Here is an 18,683-nt window from a genome sequence, read left to right on the forward strand (position 1 = left end):
TCTTTAACCCTTAAAAAGTCACCTTGATCTAATCCTATTTCCCCCTGACTTGCGGTGTCCTAATTTAGCAGGATGAGTCACATTGTTATGTCGTCTCCTGTCGGGTGGAAACCTTATACAGTATGTCCACAAATTCAAAGATAGCATAAGAGGCACGCTTGGAGCTTGCAGATCTGCTACTTGTGATGCTTTTGTGTGACGCTGTTCATTTAATAAGAAACACACAAAAAATGTAAACATGAAGATTAGAGGTTTCTGCCTGACAGCAATGATGTCCTAACTAAATATTCACACGTGGATAGATAGCATGTGCATATTGCACACACGCACGCACACACACTGATTCAACACAAGCCTCAGTGCCTCCACCTCTCAGTGCTTCTCAGGACAAAAAAAAACTAAAAATAACAAAACAGTTCAAGTTTTTGAAGAGAAATGATTTTCAAACCATGCATTTACAGTTAGACCATCAAATAGACTCTCAACACATTATGACGTAAATCAAATTTCTTGTGTTCACAGAATGTTTTGAGTTTTAGGCTAGCGCAGCTATGAAGCCAAAGGTTCAAATCTAGGCAATTTGATTCCATGCTGTAACGCTCTACTATCTTCTGTTCCGTTCCTCACCATACATTGTTTCAACCCCACCAACCAAACAGGTCCGCTGGGCCGACGTGGGCGGCATGGAAGAGGTGAAGCTCAAACTGAAGCAGGCCGTGGAGTGGCCCCTGAGGCACCCCGAGGCTTTCACCCGCATGGGCATCCAGCCCCCGAAGGGCGTCCTGCTCTACGGGCCGCCGGGCTGCTCCAAGACCATGATAGCCAAGGCCCTGGCCAACGAGAGCGGCCTCAACTTCCTGGCCGTCAAGGTGAGACGACACCTAGAACCCCAAGCACACTGCATGCTGGGTAGGGCTGGGCGATATGACCTCGAATCACTAACACAGCTATTTGAGACTTTAGCCTCGTTTCAATTAATGAACGCTTATTCTAAAAACAACATGCCGATACCGATATTCCCGATATGTCTGTACTAGATTTCGTTTTTACACACCATTATAATGTTCTTATTCTGATCACAATACCCAATTTCTGAATGTCAAGTCTCCAGGTTTTCTTCAGAATATGTACTGTATGACACTTATTTACTACGGCACTATGACAGTCCACTAGTGGTTCTCAAATGTTTCATTTGTAAAGACCCCCCGTAACTCTGAGAGTGTACAAATGGACAAATCGGAGTTACAGATCTATTTGTCTACTCATTTTGTATGTCCTTTGCAAAAATGTCCACCACAATTCAACATGGCGATGACCTCTGTACACGAGCAAGATGAAGTGGGTTGCGGGTTCTGGGGATGGGACGATATGAAAATGTCTCACAACATGTCGCAACAAGATTTGGTAGAGAGTGAAAAAAAGACTGTATCAAGTCTGTATATTATTAAGTAAGTTTTACCAATAGTGGGTACCGGATATGAAGCTCTGCAAATAAAAGGTGTATTGATCCCAGTGTATGATGGAGGACGATTTCACGATAAATGAAATCTCCACGAGACGATTATCGCGAGTGTTTTTTTTATCACGATAAACGATAATATCGCTTACTGTCCTATCCCTACTGGGTTCTAAACGTGGGTTTGGATATATCTGTGGTTAATTGGCCCCAGCCGTATAAACTGTCTGGATTTCATTCACTCAGACCCTGAAGGACCCGTCGTCTGACCTTTGACCCTGTGTTTGTCCTCTCTCATTCATCACCCCATTCTCTCTGTCTCCACCCCTCCACTCTCCCCAAACCTCCCATTGTCACCCTCCCCCCGCCCCACCCTCCCGCCCGTCAGGCCCTGGTTGATGGAGGTTGATTGATCAGCTTGGCGATTTGTTGATTGGTGGATATTTAGGACACTGTTGCCGTGTGCGATTGGCAGGATGTGACAGGAGTTCTCAGCCAGTGTCATTAAGCTGTGGGTCAAATGAGGATGTTTTCTTTGTTTGAGACGCGCACGCACGCACACACACACACACACACACACACACACACACACACACACACACACACACACACACACACACACACACACACACACACACACACACACACACACACACACACACACACAATGCAAAGGGGAGTTAGTTGACTCGTTTTTCTTATGGCTTTTTCTCATATCTACGTTTCATTTGCTACTCGTTGGACTGAATTATTTCAATTCCATTTTGATGGAACTGAATTACATGTTCAGTTTAAATCTTTTTGGTTTAATTCAGTTTATTTCAAATATCTATTGTCCCATACAATAAATATTAGAGTCTAAAGACATAAACAACAATAAAAACATGGCAAAAAAAACAATACAAACATGGTTTGTAAAATATAAAGCATATACATTTTACTTTTTATTCTGTGCATGCGTGCTTTTGCGAGTGTGTGTGTGTGTGTGCGAGGGTGTGTGTGCATGCAGCTAAAGTACTTATTATGGAATAAGCTTAAATTCCTACATCACCAACATTGAACACGTTTGAATTTCTACATCACTACATCACCACCAACCAATTGCGTGACCACAGCTATTGTACGAATGTTCCATCTGAATTATTTTCCTCCCTCTCTCCTCTTTTTCACTCACTTGAGTCAAAGTATGTATTTGAACCTCTTGAGATCACAATGAATAATCTGTTTAACCCATTAAGACTTGAAAAATACCTAAAAATGTCTTCAAAATCCTAATGGTTTTCTGAAAAACTCATGTTTCTATATCAGTGGTTAGCAAACCTTTTACTGTCAAGGACCCCTAGAATATGTATTTGGCTGCTGACCCCCATCGCAAATATTTTGTTCCAGGGACCCCCCAGAAGGAAAGATTTAAGTTAAAATGTTTCGCTTTAAAGGGGCCTCACCATGCCCTGATATATATATGTCATAGTATATTAGAGAAACAGCACATTCGAGACGCGGAGCACTCGTGGTGCGGCACGGGGCGGAGCAAGCGGTCGCCACAACAACGTACTCCAGGCGGTGCGCCGCTCTATTGTCCACGACACTGCGAGCGGCTACCGAAGCCCCCCTGTATCCACGAAGCCCAAACGAGTTACGAGGCCCCCCTGGGTCCACGAAGCCCCAAGCGGCGCGAAGGCCAGCGGACCTTGGTCCTGCTCTTCGCCCCCGAGCGCCGCAGGCGCGAGTGGCCGCGAAGAGCGGGCCAGGGCCGCGCGGCCGGCGGAGCGCCGCGCGAGTTACGAAGCCGTGGTGAATGCAATCGTTATATTTATGCCCAGGCCGTAAGGCCTGGGCAAGCGCACGTTAAACGCCCTGTCCAAGTGACTACAATGGAGCTAATGGCTAGGCTAGGCTAGGCTAGGCTAGTAAATAAAGAGTAAACACTTCCGGTCTGCGGCGAGTTCAAAGCGTGACGTAACTCTCTTATATACACTCTGGTGAATGGCAGAGCAGTGGCTGACGTCGCCATCTGGTGGTGATTAGTGTGTGGTGAACGTCAAAACGAGTGCTCCTTGACAACTTTTACTGGTTTCTTGAACATACTGTAACATATATATTATAAATATTGGTCCATAATACGATTTTATTCAGGTTTTAGCCTAAACAACCACTGACTCAGATAGTTAATTTTCATGTTCTGTCTGTCTCTAATTCCAAGCCGTTTCAGATGCAATACCAAAATGCCCTTTGTTGGTAACGGGGCGCTGTCTTTGGGCTAAGATTGGAACGATACAGTGAAGATTAGCATGGTACCACAATCCAATCCAATCCAAGACGGATTGGATATCTACTATTTTTGAATAGTTAAAGCATGAAACAATGGTTAAAGTGGTTAAAATCTAGTGTGACACGGATTCCTTCCAAGTCTAAATGGATGATAACAAGGGAGTGCGTCCCGTCCGCTCCTGCATGGTGGCAGCCGTGCTGTTGTTTGGCCCACAGAGCCGTGCAGCAGCAGTATCAGGTTTTTCCAGTGCAGCGGTTGCTGTGACAGAGATATGTTATCCACATTTAAATGTGGACTCTTTAAGGCTCAGCAGCTTCCTCTGTGTGAAAAGCCCTATTATCAGTCTGTCAATGGCAGCTTCCTTCCCCTGCAACCACACACACACACACACACAGGCACGCACACACAGGCACAGACACACAGGCACGCAGGCACACACACACACACACACATACACACACACGCACACACGCACGCACACACACACACACACACACACACACACACACACACACACACACACACACACACACACACACACACACACACACACACACACACACACACACACACACACACTACACAGAAACACACGTGCATGCGTACACACACATACAGCACATAAGACTAAGGACATACAGAACATACAGATTAGAACACAGAAGTGTGTGCGTGTGTGTGTGCGTGTGCGTGTGCGTGTGTGTGTGCGTGTGTGCGTGTGTGTGTGTGTGTGTGTGTGTGTCTGTATATGTACAGTATACTAGCATACATGTGCCTGGCCTTGTGCGAGTGTGCATGCACGCGCGTGTGTACGTACACGCACGCACGCACGCACACACACACACACACACACACACACACACACACACACACACACACACACACACACACACACACACACACACACACACACAGCTTAGTGCATGCATGGGTTTTAGAACACACTGTGTTTTGCCCCATGGCTCTGTCCCAGAAAGAGAGCAACTTGGACATAATGCGTCAGTCAGTCAGTCTCCACACTTATCTAAGGAGACAGAAGAGCTGCCAGTGAAGAGTCCTCTCCCCACACACACACACGCACGCACACACACACACATACACACACACACACACACACACACACACACACACACACACACACACACACACACACACACTCACACTCACACTCACACACTCGTACAGTACAGACACACACACACATAATCGCACACACACCCTGCCAACTCAGAGGTGTTGAAAGGGTGGATCGCAGAGTCAGGAAGTACTACTGATGGCTGAGTGGATGTTTATCTGCCTCCGAGGGAGGGAGGGAGGGAGGGAGGGAGGGAGGGAGGAGAGGGCGAAAGGGAAGAAGGGAGCGAGTAAAGAGAGAAGGGAAGATGTCAGTTTGCTTGAACAAGGCACTAACCCTAGTAACCCATTGGTTCTCAAAGTAGGGTCCAGGGTCCTTTGGTGGGGTGCCAAGGTGTCCCCAGCGCAGGTAGTTTATGTAAGCATCGCAGTCATTTTAACCACTTTATCAATGTATACATTGGCAATCACAAATCTTCCCAGAGAGGGTGCTGTTTTTTTCCTTTTCTTTGACGATGGGTTCCCAGATTGTTGTGTGTGTGACTGCTTGAATGCGCAGAATAGTGCAGAATCATGAGCTTTGGCCCCGATTACGATGAAAGTGACAACAATAGCAGAGCTCACAACGTGTCACATGATGACAAAGTATAAAGTCATGATTATCAATTTAGTGTATTATTTAAAATACATATCTATTGGGATTTCTTCATGTCGATTTGTTGGAGAAAAAAGTTATAAAAGAAAACCATTCAAATTCTCGATTATTTGAGGATCTACATTAGTAAGATTAAGTCTGTTATTGGTTCTACATACGGTATCCATTTTGAAATATTTTCAGTTAATTGCCCAGCCCTGATGCTCAAGTCAATTAAATAAAGGTCTGATTAAATAAAGGTCTGAATAAAAAACAGAAAGAAGCTGAACAGAATAGATGTAAAATGTGCTGCAGACCTGCGACCTCTCTGACAAGTGACAACCTTTCTTATGATCCCCTTAAGGTCTTCCCTGGCCTCCTCCCGCACAGTTGTTGTTTTGATATACATACTGTAGCTAGTCCTTTTTTAGTGATGGCTGTGTGTAGGGCTGTCACCATTACGATTAACTTTGACTGAACTGTGGCGATATAATCGCGTTGTTGTCGTTGCACACTGGAACATATGAATAAAAATGACATTTCTGGTTGGCTTTTAGGTTTTGAAGTTGTGCAGGGTAGAAATGACAAACAACCTAAATATGCAAAGAAATGACTGATGTACTTAATAACTTCATTCTTTCAAACAAACATTAATAGTGCAAATAGCTGATCTACATGCTCTTTTCATAAAATGGCTTGTAGATCAGCTATTTCTGCTATTTTTGAAAATGTTTGAAAATATATGAACATTTATCAACATAGAAACAATGATTATGGATTATGACGATTACGCGAAGATAATTGCGACTCTCAAATAATTGCAATTAGGAGATCATGTCATGAATGTGACAGGACAACTGTAGCTTTGTGTGAAGCTACAGTTAAGCCCCCCCCCCCCCTGCTTAAAACGCCAACTGTAGCATCTTTGTCAGATCTTATTTAAGAGCGCACCAGCGTGACTATGAATCATTGCGATCGCCGAGGACTGTCATCTGATAATGCTGTTCATGTGGTTCTGTGACATTACCCCTCCCAGCAGATGTCTCGAACAACATGTCTGGGGATCTGTTTTCTGGCAGGCTTTTTTTTCACCCCTTTATTTCACAACAACAACAACAACAACAAAATAACCTAGATATCGTCGCTGTCAAGCGCAAACCTCTTATTTCCTTTTGTATATGTTTTTTTTTCCTTTTCGTAAATTAAAGCCCTACTTGATTATACACTACGGCAGTGGTTCTCAAAGTGGATTCCAGGGACTCAGTGGGTTCCTTTTTGGGGGTCTAAATTGACCCATACAAGTCTGTAACTCCAAATGAACCCTGACGGGTCCATTTGGTTCCATTTGCACACTGTCAGAGTTAATACCCAAAGGGGCCAAACTCGTTCAGTAACGAGACAAGGCCACTGGAGGTCGCTGTGCCAAAACTCAGTTGTCTCGTCTCTCAACGAGACAAAGGGTTAACTTTGTTACATGCAGCTGCATCCGTCCTGTGTACCCTGTGAGAGACGCTGGTGCATATGTCATAACATGACGCGCACAGAAGCGAAATGGTGTGTCGAGGCTGCATTGACATCCTATTCTATGCTGAAACATAAAAAGGGCGTTATCTCTGAATAAGGTGCAAAGAACGCCAGGGAAGCAGAAATCTGATTGTTTTCACGGCGACACTTTACCGCGATGGTCGGCCCCGGTTTGGATTTTAGTTTCGCGAGAGTTTGTAAACAAATGGATTATCTTCCTTAATCGTCAGCGGACACTCACGTGCACACGCACAAAGCTTCCGAGGCTCTTCAAAATAAAGCGTAAGTGAACGGCGGCAGCAGCAACAGCTAGAAATGTTAGAAACCTTGGCTTCCGTTGTGTTAAGGGGAGACCTTGAAAAGTAAAAGTTTGAGAAACACTGCACTACAGCATCACACAAAAGCACCAAAAGTAGCAGATGATCAAGCTCTCGATATGCTGCTGTTTCCTGAAAAGTAACAGACAGTTCTGGACATAACGAGGTCTCCACCCGATGGAAACGACACAGAACACATTAGGTGTTTCATAACGTCTCTTTCTTTCTCCCTAGATTAATGATGTCCAGCTTTAACCCTGTTGCATCATCCAAGCCTTCTTCTTTTTCTTTTTTTTCAGGGCCCAGAGTTATTGAGCAAGTATGTGGGAGAGTCCGAGAGAGCTGTGAGAGAGGTAAGTCATGGTGTGTTTTATGTCCGGTTATGATATTGAGCCTGCGGAAGTTCTTTTTATATGCGGAGGACAGGATGTGTTCTTGGTATAACTATCTACCCCGGTCCCCCCTTGCATTCATTCACTAACAAGTTAATTAATTCACACTCCCTCAAGTGCAGTCTGTCACCTCATGTTCATCCTCATTCGCTACAAGCTAACTCCACTTTAGCTCATTTTCGCGAAATGAACATTTTGGAGTTAGGAGGTTTTGGCCCGACAGCAGAGACATAAAAGAACCAGTGAGATGAAAAGACCTGCCCTCTGTACTGTACATGTGGAATTGCAGCCTCATCCTGTCCATTCTAGAGCCAGACCTTTATATTGGAATGATTGATTCATCAAAACTTTATTACAGCCGAAGCCAAAGGTAGACAAACAAACAGTTAAAAAACAATATACATTCGTTAAGACAATAAAGATCTAAAAAAGAACAAATAAAAACATCTATAAAAGACACTCATACCAATGTTTCCACATATGAGAGCGATATCTTACAGAGCTATACTTCGGATTGATCAACATGTTAATCACCTCATTATGAGACCCATCAAGTCTACTTTTAAAGCTAAACATCAGGTTTCGCAGGAGAGCCTGGAAGGTGGTGAGACCCGAGTCACAAAACAGCTGACTAGCACTGCCACCCCTAGGCCTCTTCAGGAGGATCCTGAGTGCATCGTTATACGCTACCCTAAGCTTGATTGAATACTTTATCAACAGTTTGTAAAAAAGTAATACAGTTAGACAATAATGCTAAAAGTATCACAACAATCCCTGAGGGCTTTTTTTCCTCCATTGTGGTCCTGTGTTTTCAATGAATCCATATCCATATACAGTATTGTTAAGGTCTATCTATTGTATTGTTTTACTGTGCTCTCACACAGGCACGTGCACACATAGAATGAATGCAGTTTTCACTATGGTGAAAGAAATGCAAATGCTCCCCTTCCATGCCATAGCCTTCCCGAAGGCAGCATTCAAGAGAAATGCCTTGTCCGAACCCAGTATTGCCTTTTTTATGCTTAAATTTAATGTGGTATCAAGTACTGAAAATAGCCGACCTCCAAGCTCACAACACGTCGTGCTGCTGCGACGCGTTGTGAGCTTGGAGGTCTGCCTTTTTCAATATTTTCACCTAAAGGTCCTTTTAAAAATTTCAGCGCCTGCCTCTCTAACATTCTCTGCACGTCCCGGCTCTCACATGGCCATGTTTGTCTCCCAGGTGTTCAGGAAAGCCAGAGCGGTGGCTCCCTCCATCGTCTTCTTCGACGAGATCGACGCCCTTGCTGGCGAAAGGGGAAGGTGAGTGAGTTGGCTGGTCCAGCATCAGGGCCTTTTTGAAAAGAAAATAACCCCAAATCCCACTGTTTTACTCCTCCCCTCCCTAGAAAAACCCTAGCGCAGGGGTCTTCAACGTTTTCAGGCCAAGGACCCCTTAGTTGAGAGAGAGATGAAGCAGGGACCCCCACAACCTTTTCATAGATTCCATAGTTTCATCGTTTGACAGCACGATCATCTGTGTATTTTGGATTCATGTCAATTTGTGTTTTCAGATATTTAACCACTTGAACTGTCAATACTTCATAAACTTGACCTTTCACTCTGTACTTAGTCTGCTCTTTTCCCCCTCTACACATAACTTCTTTGCCAAAAATAGCCGATCTACAAGCTCGTAGATCTGCTATTTTTGGCTACAGTTCTCAGAATATGGAGACTAGGGTTCAAGTTAATATAAAGAAATCTGAAAAAAGTTTTTATCACACAAAGATAGATTTGGAGGACCCCTTGTGGTAACTCTGAGGACCTCCTAGGGGTCCCGGACCCCCTTGTTGAAGACCCCTTGCCCTAGCGTGTTGCTACTCTTGTTTTCAACGCCGGGGGGGTCATTCATTGTCTGTGGGGAATGAGTAATGCACAGTCTACTCTCTGGAATCAACTGAAACGTGTCTGCGGCCTTGTGTCACTGTCCACCCCCCCACCCCCCCGTCTTTCACAATGACTCGCTTATGAATGGACAGCACCGCCGACATCACCCGACTTAAAAAAAAGTCCACTCTGCATGACTGCACTATCAAAGCCCACTTTTCTTGTTCCCATGGCGCCCCGACAAGGCTTTGGGTCGTTTCTTCTTTTTCTTTTTTTTTTGCTAATGTCACGCACAAAGTGCTTATGTTGTCCGGAGGACATTCAATGGGATGGCACTGAGAACATCTGTGGCTTAAAGGAAGAGAGGGAGAGAGGGGGGAGGGGCGAGGGGGGGGGGGGCAGACAGACCCAGTGGTGTAAAGTAACTAAGTACATTTACTTAAAGGAGCTATAGTCAACTTTTTCTTGAAAAACGGACGCTAAAATAAAAATAATGTTTCGAAAATATTTTATAAAAAAGATTAAGCTTCATATATGTGTTTCTATTCAAAAATGACCACAAAAAGCATAAAGTAATGATGAAATAATCATTTTGGCCATTGTCAGACCGACTTTGTTTATATCCCTTATCAAAAAGAATAGAAGAGGGGTATAAACATTGTAAAAATTGGCCAAAATGATTATTTTATCATTATTTATGCTTTTTGTGGTAATTCTTTAATAGCAACACATAATATGAAGCTTAATCTTTTAATAACATATTTATTATTTATTTATTATCATTATTTTTATTTTAGCATCCCATTTTCAAGAAACCGTTGACTGTAGCTCCTTTAAGTACTGTAAGTGCAATTTTGAGGTATTCAAACATGTTGTACTTTTACTTTAGGTACACTTTCGTACATTTACTAACTGCACTTTGAATTCCCGGACCTTTGCTTGTAGCAGAGTATTTCTATACTGCAGTATTGATACTTTTACTTGAGTAAAACATGTGAGTACTTATTCCAGCACTGCAGTGGCCGTCACACAGACTCTTCTTTGTGTGTGTCCCATGGCAGATGGGGAAGGCCACTTCCTGCTCGCCGCCAACAATGCAGGACAGTAGTCCTCGAACGTCTTCGTGCCAAATTGACCCCCAAATTGATGTGTGTTTGGCCGCGTGGACCTCCCCCCCCCCCCTTCCCTCCCACACTCTGAAAAGTTTTTTTGTACCAGGGATAGCGTCACGATTATGACATTTCACATGACTATGAATTGTCACTCAAATAATTGCGATTAACGATTTAATTGTGTTTTTGTCCTTGACAATTACATTTCTGTTTGGCTTTTAGGCTTTGAAGTTGCACATGGTAGATATGACACATAAGATAACCTAAATATACAAAGACATATTTGACAATGTTATACTTAAAAGAAGAACATTAGCCGATCTACAAGCTCACAACACTTCGAAATTGTAGATCTGCTATTTCCACTACTTTTTGAAAGTGTTTGTAACTATATTAACATTTCTCAACATGGAAACGATTATGCAAAAATAATTGTGATTAACTCAAATAATTGCAAAGACGATTATTATGTAATAATTGTGACAGCCCTAGCCAGGGACCCCCAGGAGAGAAGGATTTGTGTTTAATCGAACAGAGCTCATGGGTAGAGTGGCCGGTAAATGGTAGATGGTGCGGTACTTTACAGAGATTGTGCATTGCATTCACCCATACACACACACATTCATAGACCGATGGCAGAGGAAACCATGCAAGGCACCAACCTGCTTTACCGGGAGCAACTGGGGGTTCAGAGTCTTGCTCAAGGACTCTTTGAAACTTAACTCCGGGGGAGCCCAGGATCGAACACTGGAACCCTACCCAGTTAAAATATGATCACTTTGGCGGGTCGCGGCCTGAAAAGGTTGAAAACCACTGCTTTGACCGGTGGTGCGACGCTTAACTCATTGAGTGCCAATCCCGAACTAGTTCGGCTTTATTAGCGTATCGTAGAGTGCCGATCCCGAACAAGTTCGGCTTTAAAAAAAAAAAAAATGTTTTTTGAATTTTTTTTTTTTTTGGACCCCATCAAATCTGGTGAACATGATTTCAATCGCGATTTTGCATGTTCCACCCCCATACAACCCCATCTAACATACAGGGCAGCCATTTTTGTTTACATTACATGTAAAACATAATGGCGATTATCTCAAGAATGCCTGAACGGATTTCCAATCGGATTTTTTTGTTTGAAAGCTGTGAACAAACTGCACAAATCCACTCCAATGCAATCCAGGATTGCATTGGATTTTTTAGAGCTCATTCTTCTCTGTTTTTTTCCCATGCATGAGGTGTGCAAGGTTTAATCATGGCTAAGTTGACGAAAATAAGGCTTCTAAAATGCTTGGTAGCCAATAGCTAACTTCAAGCTAACTTCATCCTCTTCCTGTACATGCACAAAGGAAAGTGTTCAGGCAAGTAGGGCTTGGGCTTGGGCTCCAGGGCTTGGGCATGCATTACCAGCATATCTCTATTATTCTCTGGTCACTGGGCGCCCTCTAGTGGTGATAGGCTGGCACTCAATGAGTTAAGACACAAAAGGGGAATCAGATGTTTGCCTGGGACCCGAACTAATGAAAATAGCAGATCTACAAACTCTAAATGCGCCACTTCCCCACGCGTTGCTAGCTTTGCAGATCTGCTATTTTCACTACTTGAAAAATAAAGGGGATATTCACTCGCGACCCACAACAATGGATCCGTGACTCACAAACGGGTCCCGACCCGCTGTTTGGGAAACGGTGGTCCCAGACCCCCCCCCCCCCCCCCTTTTATCTCTCTCTCTCTCTCTCTCTCTCTCTCTCTCTGTTCTCTCTCTCTGTTCTGTCTGTCTCTCTCTCTGTCTTTCTGTACATAGTAGAGCTCCTTTACTCTCTCCCATTTTCCTCCTCTCCTCTCCTCTCCTCTCCTCTCCTCTCCTCTCCTCTCCTCTCCTCTCCTCTCCTCTCCTCCCCCCCCCCCCCCCCCTCTTGTTCAGTTCTATATCTGGGTGACAGGGCTTCCATTGTGTTTCTCTGCGGCCATGTCTGGGCTAATGACGTCTGGCACTTCCGCTCGCCCTGTCAACAGAGGCTGTGTCTCTCTCTCTGTGTGTGTGTGTGTGTGTGTGTGTGTGTGTGTGTGTGTGTGTGTGTGTGTGTGTGTGTGTGTGTGTGTGTGTGTGTGTGTGTGTGTGTGTGTGTGTGTGTGTGTGTGTGTGTGTGTGTGTGTGTGTGTGTGTGTGTGTGAGAGAGAGTTTGACACGGGGAGGGCTGTCTGTCTGTACTGGCTTATGGAAAATAACCAGCCTGGAACATTGTGTCTGATACAGAGATACAGACAGATCTTTGTGGCTTCTAAATGCAGCATCGTAATCACAACTATTTTCAACTGTTCACTTATCATCGCTTCCTCCCTTTCTTGATTTTTTGGTCTTGAAATTAATGTCGTACTTGATCATAATACGGCGTCACTCAAAAGTAGCAGAACCAGTCATCTCTGCTGTTTTAATTTTTGAGCGGTGGTCACACCGGCTCCTATGCATGACTGTGTGTGCATGTTAGTTTGTAACTTTGTAGCATGAGCTCCAATACCGCTGGGTGACCAAGTTGCGCTGTTGAGTCTAGCACTGATTTACTACCACACTATTGCATATTAGGAGTCCACTGGTACTCTACATTGGTTCTCAAATATTTCATTTGAAAGGACCCCCATAACCTTGTTGAAATGGAACCAAATAGACCTGCAAGGGTCCATTTGGTTCATCTGGTTCCCTCAGAGTTACAGACCTGTTATGGTCATTCGGTGCTATCTCTTTATATGGTTCTGGTAATGTTATTGCCCACTCATTTTGTATGTCCGTTGCAAAAATGGAATTTTGACCAAAATGTCCACCACAGGCCAGCATGGCACTGACCCCTGCACTCCTCTCATGTCTGCAGCTCGTCGGGTGGAGGAGCGGTGGGTGAGCGGGTTCTGGCTCAGCTCCTGACGGAGATGGACGGCATCGAGCAGCTCCGAGACGTCACGGTGCTGGCTGCCACCAACCGACCCGACAGGATCGATAAGGTTAGACCCTCCCGCTGGTTCCCCCAAGCTTTCTGTCCCAGCTCCAGACCCTAAGAAGAGACATTCTATGTCTCCCCGCGATTCTTTTATTATTTTATTCATGGAATCTTTTATTTATTTTTTATTTATTTTTTTGGTTTTTGAAGCGGTGAAAGCCGCTTCCAAGGAGTGGCTTTGTCTGTCCCGTACAGTCTGTCCCATAGGCTTCCAAGGAGTCCTGTGTCCGTGTTATGTCCCGTGCTTCCAGAATTGAGGATAGGTCAAGCTTCACATGACAATGTGTCCCTCCCGACAAAATCATTCAGAATTCAGAATTCATAAAAATATAGAACTAAAGCACATAGAAAGTATAGATCTAGAATACAGAATGTATAGATCTAGAACACAGATTTCACTGCTCTACTAGAACACATAGAATAAAAATTCACCTCTTCACTTCGAACCGAGGTTTGATTTTTTTATTCATTTATGAAATTCTTCTGATTTTTTGCAACCGTAGGTCGCAGTTTAGTATGTGCACGGTCACAGCTTGACCGTATCTCTTGTCTAAAACGCCTGACACTGTGGTTCCCCTGACACATCACTGTGACATCACAGAGCAGGGATCTCCATATATGGGCATACAAGGGATTCTGTGATGTCAGATACTCGGAGCAGGGATCTCCATATATAGGCATAAAAGGGATTCATGGCCAAGACAGATGGCGCGAACTCGCCCTTTAGGGCAAGGTCGCTTTTCGCCCTTAGGCGTCTTACTGGTTTATTTGTTCTTTATTTAATGTATGAGAAATAGTGATTATTTGGGGGATTGGGGCCGACCGAAACTCGGTAGACAGACATAGGCCTACTGCCTCCTCTCTCTCTCTCTCTCTCTCTCTCCCTCTCTCTCTCTCTCTCTCTCTCTCTCTCTCTCTCTCTCTCTCCCTGTCCACCTCCGTCTCTCTCTGCCTTCCTCTTTGCTTCATGATTGATGAGGTTAAAGAAATGTCGCCTTTCTTTATCCCTATCCGGTCCCCTCTCTCTTACATTGTCATACATGACGGACATTGTCTCGCCTCCCACTCTCACCACCTTTGTCCCCCTGTCTACCGCCGTCTTCCTCGACTTTAGCCGCCGATTTATAAGACAGACAACGGACAGACAAGACGGACACTCTTTCTCTCTCTCACTTTTTTCCCATTCTCTCTTGTCGTTCTCTCTCCCTTTCTTTTCTCCTTTCATCCGTGATTGATCAGGTTGGAAGAGTTGTTGTCTCTCTGCCCTCCTTTGTTCATTTCCCCTCGACTCCCTTCCTGTTTGGCTCCGTGATTGATGAGGGCAAAGGTCCCCCGGCTCTTGTCCAACTCTCTCGCCACTGCCACATCTCGGGGCGTTCACAAATGCCTCGTAGCACGGTGTCCTATCAAACCCCTGGGGGCAGGGACGCGCAGAGAATGTTAGAGAGGCAGGGGCTGACATTTCTAAAAGGGCCTTTTGGTGAAAATATTGAAAATAGCAGACCTCCAAGCTCACAGCGCGTCGCGCTGCGTATTTTCAATACTTGATACCACACTAAACTAAGCATAATCAAGTCAATGCCGGAGATGTGGCGTAACGGCATGGCTTTCTACACAGAGAGGGCAATTCGTTCAACATAAGATGCAGCATTCAAGTTCAGGAGAGTTAGGACAAGGCAGTTCTCTTGAATGCTGCCTTCAGGTATGGCATGGAAAGAGGGCATTTGGCATTTCTTTCACCATAGCGAAAACTGCATTCATGGTCTGGAGAGGGCACTTTTTAATAAAAGGGCAGGGGTTCAAGCCCCCTTTGATGTCTATGTGTGCACGTGCCTGCCTGGGGGGGGGGGGGTTCTTAACCTGCGGCTCGGCACCTGGAAGCGTGTCGCCTGACGGGGCTGACAGGGTCACAGACCGAGCGTGACCTTTAACCCATCATAGGACCTGAGGCCGATTCGACAAAATGCCTCTTCTAAATCAGTGGTTCTCAGTTTTCTTCCTAATTCAAAATCGTCCAACATTTTCGAGATTCTTTTCCAAGAAATGTAAAAAAATTATAGCAGACGTGCAAGCTCGCAGCGCAGCACGAGCGTGTCGCCCTGCAAGCTTGTACATCCGCTATTTTTGAATAGCACCAACGCAGAAAATCGAAAATGACGACAGCCGCTTTCCCCGGTTTTAATGGGTCGATAAAGGGATGTCGTGTCGTGTGATGTATTACGTTCTGGGTTTTTCCCTGGCTGTGTGAGACCAGCAGAGACTGAACCTTTGCCGCTTCAGCCAGGGGTCAAGAGGGGTCACTTCCTTAGATTGGTTTTACAAGGAGGTGAGAATGCTCCCTTCCCTTCCCCGAGGGCACAGCACAACCCACGCTCGCTGCACCACAGGAGAGAACTGCTCTCTATGTTCAGAATCAGCTTTATTGTCACATCACAGGTTTACAGAAGTAAAGAAGTGGGTGAAATTTGTTTTTGTGCGGAGTTCACATCGTATCGGTATTTGCTAGGGGAACGGAAGGGAAGAAGGGCGGGGGGAGATCAAGCAAGAAAAAGAAATGATAAACTAAAATAAATATATCGTCGTTGTCGGGTGGAAACCTCGTATCTCCAAGTTTCAAATGTGTACGTTCTTTCGCAAAGTAAAGCCCCGCTTCATCATACAAGGCCGTCGCACAAAAGTAGTGAAAACAGCAGATGTACAAGCACACAACGCCTCGCGGTGCGAGGCATTGTGTGCTTGTAGATCGGCTGTTTTTACTATTTTAAATCATTTTTAAAATGATAAATGCAAAACCAACGGTTTTGGACATACAAGGTTTTCACCTGACAACGACCGTATAAATATCTACATATTTACACATGTTCCTGAGATAGAAAATAAAGGTACCTGAGCATAGCAGCAGATATATACATGTATACATGATATACCGGTACTTATATACCGGTACATGATATGCTGCAGCTTATGACATAGCAAAAGCTGTATACTGTGCATGCTACTGAATACTTGTGGTCACCAACAACATCACTTTGGCATCTAGTTTTGAGGGCGATAAGTGATGATGTTTATTAGCAGGGCAGTTGATGGGTTCACATCCCTTCCGTTGGACACAGCACGCAGCAGGCCTAAAAGGCAGGAACAACCCACAAGCTGCAAACACTGGATATTTTATTTTAGGTCTGTGCGTCTGATCAGTCTTCTATGTGGTTCCCAGATAAAGGGGAAGAGACGTAACATGTGTGTGCCAATTAGATGTAGCTGCCATCAATCAAACTATAGCATAGATAAAAAGATCATAAATAAATAAATGTGTCACCTTTAATTTAAGCAAGGCGAGGCAGTTTTATGTGTATAGCACACTTCAACAAGGCAATTCAATGTTACTGTACGCAGAACATCAAGCAAACTAACACGATTATGAAATGACATTATGGATGCATAAAACAAAGGAAGTAAAAACAACAAATGCAGTTACAGTTTAGAAGAGAAAGGGGGGGAAAAGGGTACTCAATCAAAGGCCGTGGCAGACAGAAAGGTCTTTAGTTGTGTTTTAAAATAAATAAGAGCGGCAGCAGACCTGCAGTCTCTTCCAGATATGTAGTGCATAACAACTAAATGCTGCTTCCCCACGTTTATTTTTGGTTTTAGGGACAGACAGCACGATCTGGATGGTTCATGATATCATAATAGTCCAGATCAGGAGTAGGGATGGGACGATTAGTGATATTATCGTTTATCGCGATAAAAAACACTCATGATAATCGTATCATGGAGTTTTAATTTATCGTGATATCATCCTCCGTGATGCACTGGGATCAATTCACCTTTTATTTGCCAATCTGCATATCCAGTAGTTAATCCCTCCATAATTTGTAAAAGGTACTTATAATATATGTACTTGAAATTTGGTAAATGCCAATACTTTTGACCTTTAATTAACTCAGGCCTTTTACTTGTAACAGAGTATTTTTGGAGCGGTGAAAGCGCTCCCAATAGACAGGTATGTCCGTGGGTATGTGGGTGGCTGGGTGGCTGGGTGGCTGGCTGGCTGGGTGGGTGGCTGGCTGGCCATGTCCGTAGCCTGGCAATACCTTGAGTGGCCACACACAACACACTAGTTAAAGGAGGGGCGCTGTTTTGTGCAGGCCAGGCACACTCACCACTCACTCACAGGCACAGTTTACTCACTCACTCACTCACTCACATAGGGTAGGTACAGCTGCTCAAATTCACCGCTCCACTTCGAACCGAGGTTTGATTTTTATATTGTGAAACATGTAACATTTTCCACCATTGCCTGGCTCTGGCCTACCTGGACTTCATCATGTCCATTGTGTCCGTCCTCCTAACTCTTATCAGGAGCAGTGGGCAGCCGGTGTAACGGCGGTGTCAGCAGAGTATCGCTGACACACCCACATCATGGGACACCACATCCACGCCAATGGTTTTAGGCGAAAGGATCCGGCCCTTTTTATAGCTGATCCTGGCGAAATATGATCAAAGGGGATAACATCAACCTTAAGAGAATCCATTTCAACTCTCATTCAGTAACAAATGAACTGTAATACAAGAGCACTTCTCTCTCCATCAGACACTTATCTTTCTTCTGTCTCTTTTTTCATCTCCAGTGGTGGAAAGTAACGTAAGTGCATCTACTCATGTACTGCACTATTGTGAGGTGTTTTTACTTTATATTTTCATTACTTTTACTTCTACTCCTCTACATCTCAGAGGCAAATGTTGTACTTTTACTCCACTTTTGTTTTAAGATTTAGAATATTGTCACAAAACATATTAACCACTTCAGGCCAATATAGATGTCGGCCATTTGACAATTTTCAATTTCAATTTTCAAATATTCTTCATACGTTTCATACATTTGAAAACAGGACATTCTGCATAACGTGGAGTGGAGTAAAAGTACAATATTTGGATCCGAGATATAGTGGAGTAGAATTACTGAAAACTGGAAATACGTAAAAAAATAAGTAAAGTACAAATACCTCAAAACAGTACTTAGGTAAATGTACTTAGTTACTTTACACCACTGCCCCC

At 44.2% G+C, this 18,683-nt stretch overlaps 1 protein-coding gene across 1 annotated transcript in view; it reads left to right on the forward strand.

Annotated features, from left to right (window-relative positions):
- afg2a (AFG2 AAA ATPase homolog A) overlaps positions 1–18,683 on the forward strand; it is a 231,974-nt gene that overhangs the window by 55,427 nt on the left and 157,864 nt on the right. Inside the window, exons 14-17 of the mRNA XM_080745782.1 lie at positions 660–869; positions 7,577–7,630; positions 8,892–8,971; positions 13,506–13,632. Coding sequence (XP_080601908.1) covers positions 660–869; positions 7,577–7,630; positions 8,892–8,971; positions 13,506–13,632 — 471 coding nt within the window. The remainder of the gene's footprint in view (positions 1–659; positions 870–7,576; positions 7,631–8,891; positions 8,972–13,505; positions 13,633–18,683) is intronic.

Source organism: Nannobrachium achirus (assembly GCF_963921795.1).
Source record: "Nannobrachium achirus genome assembly, chromosome: 17".
In the NCBI taxonomy this organism is placed as follows: domain Eukaryota; kingdom Metazoa; phylum Chordata; class Actinopteri; order Myctophiformes; family Myctophidae; genus Nannobrachium; species Nannobrachium achirus.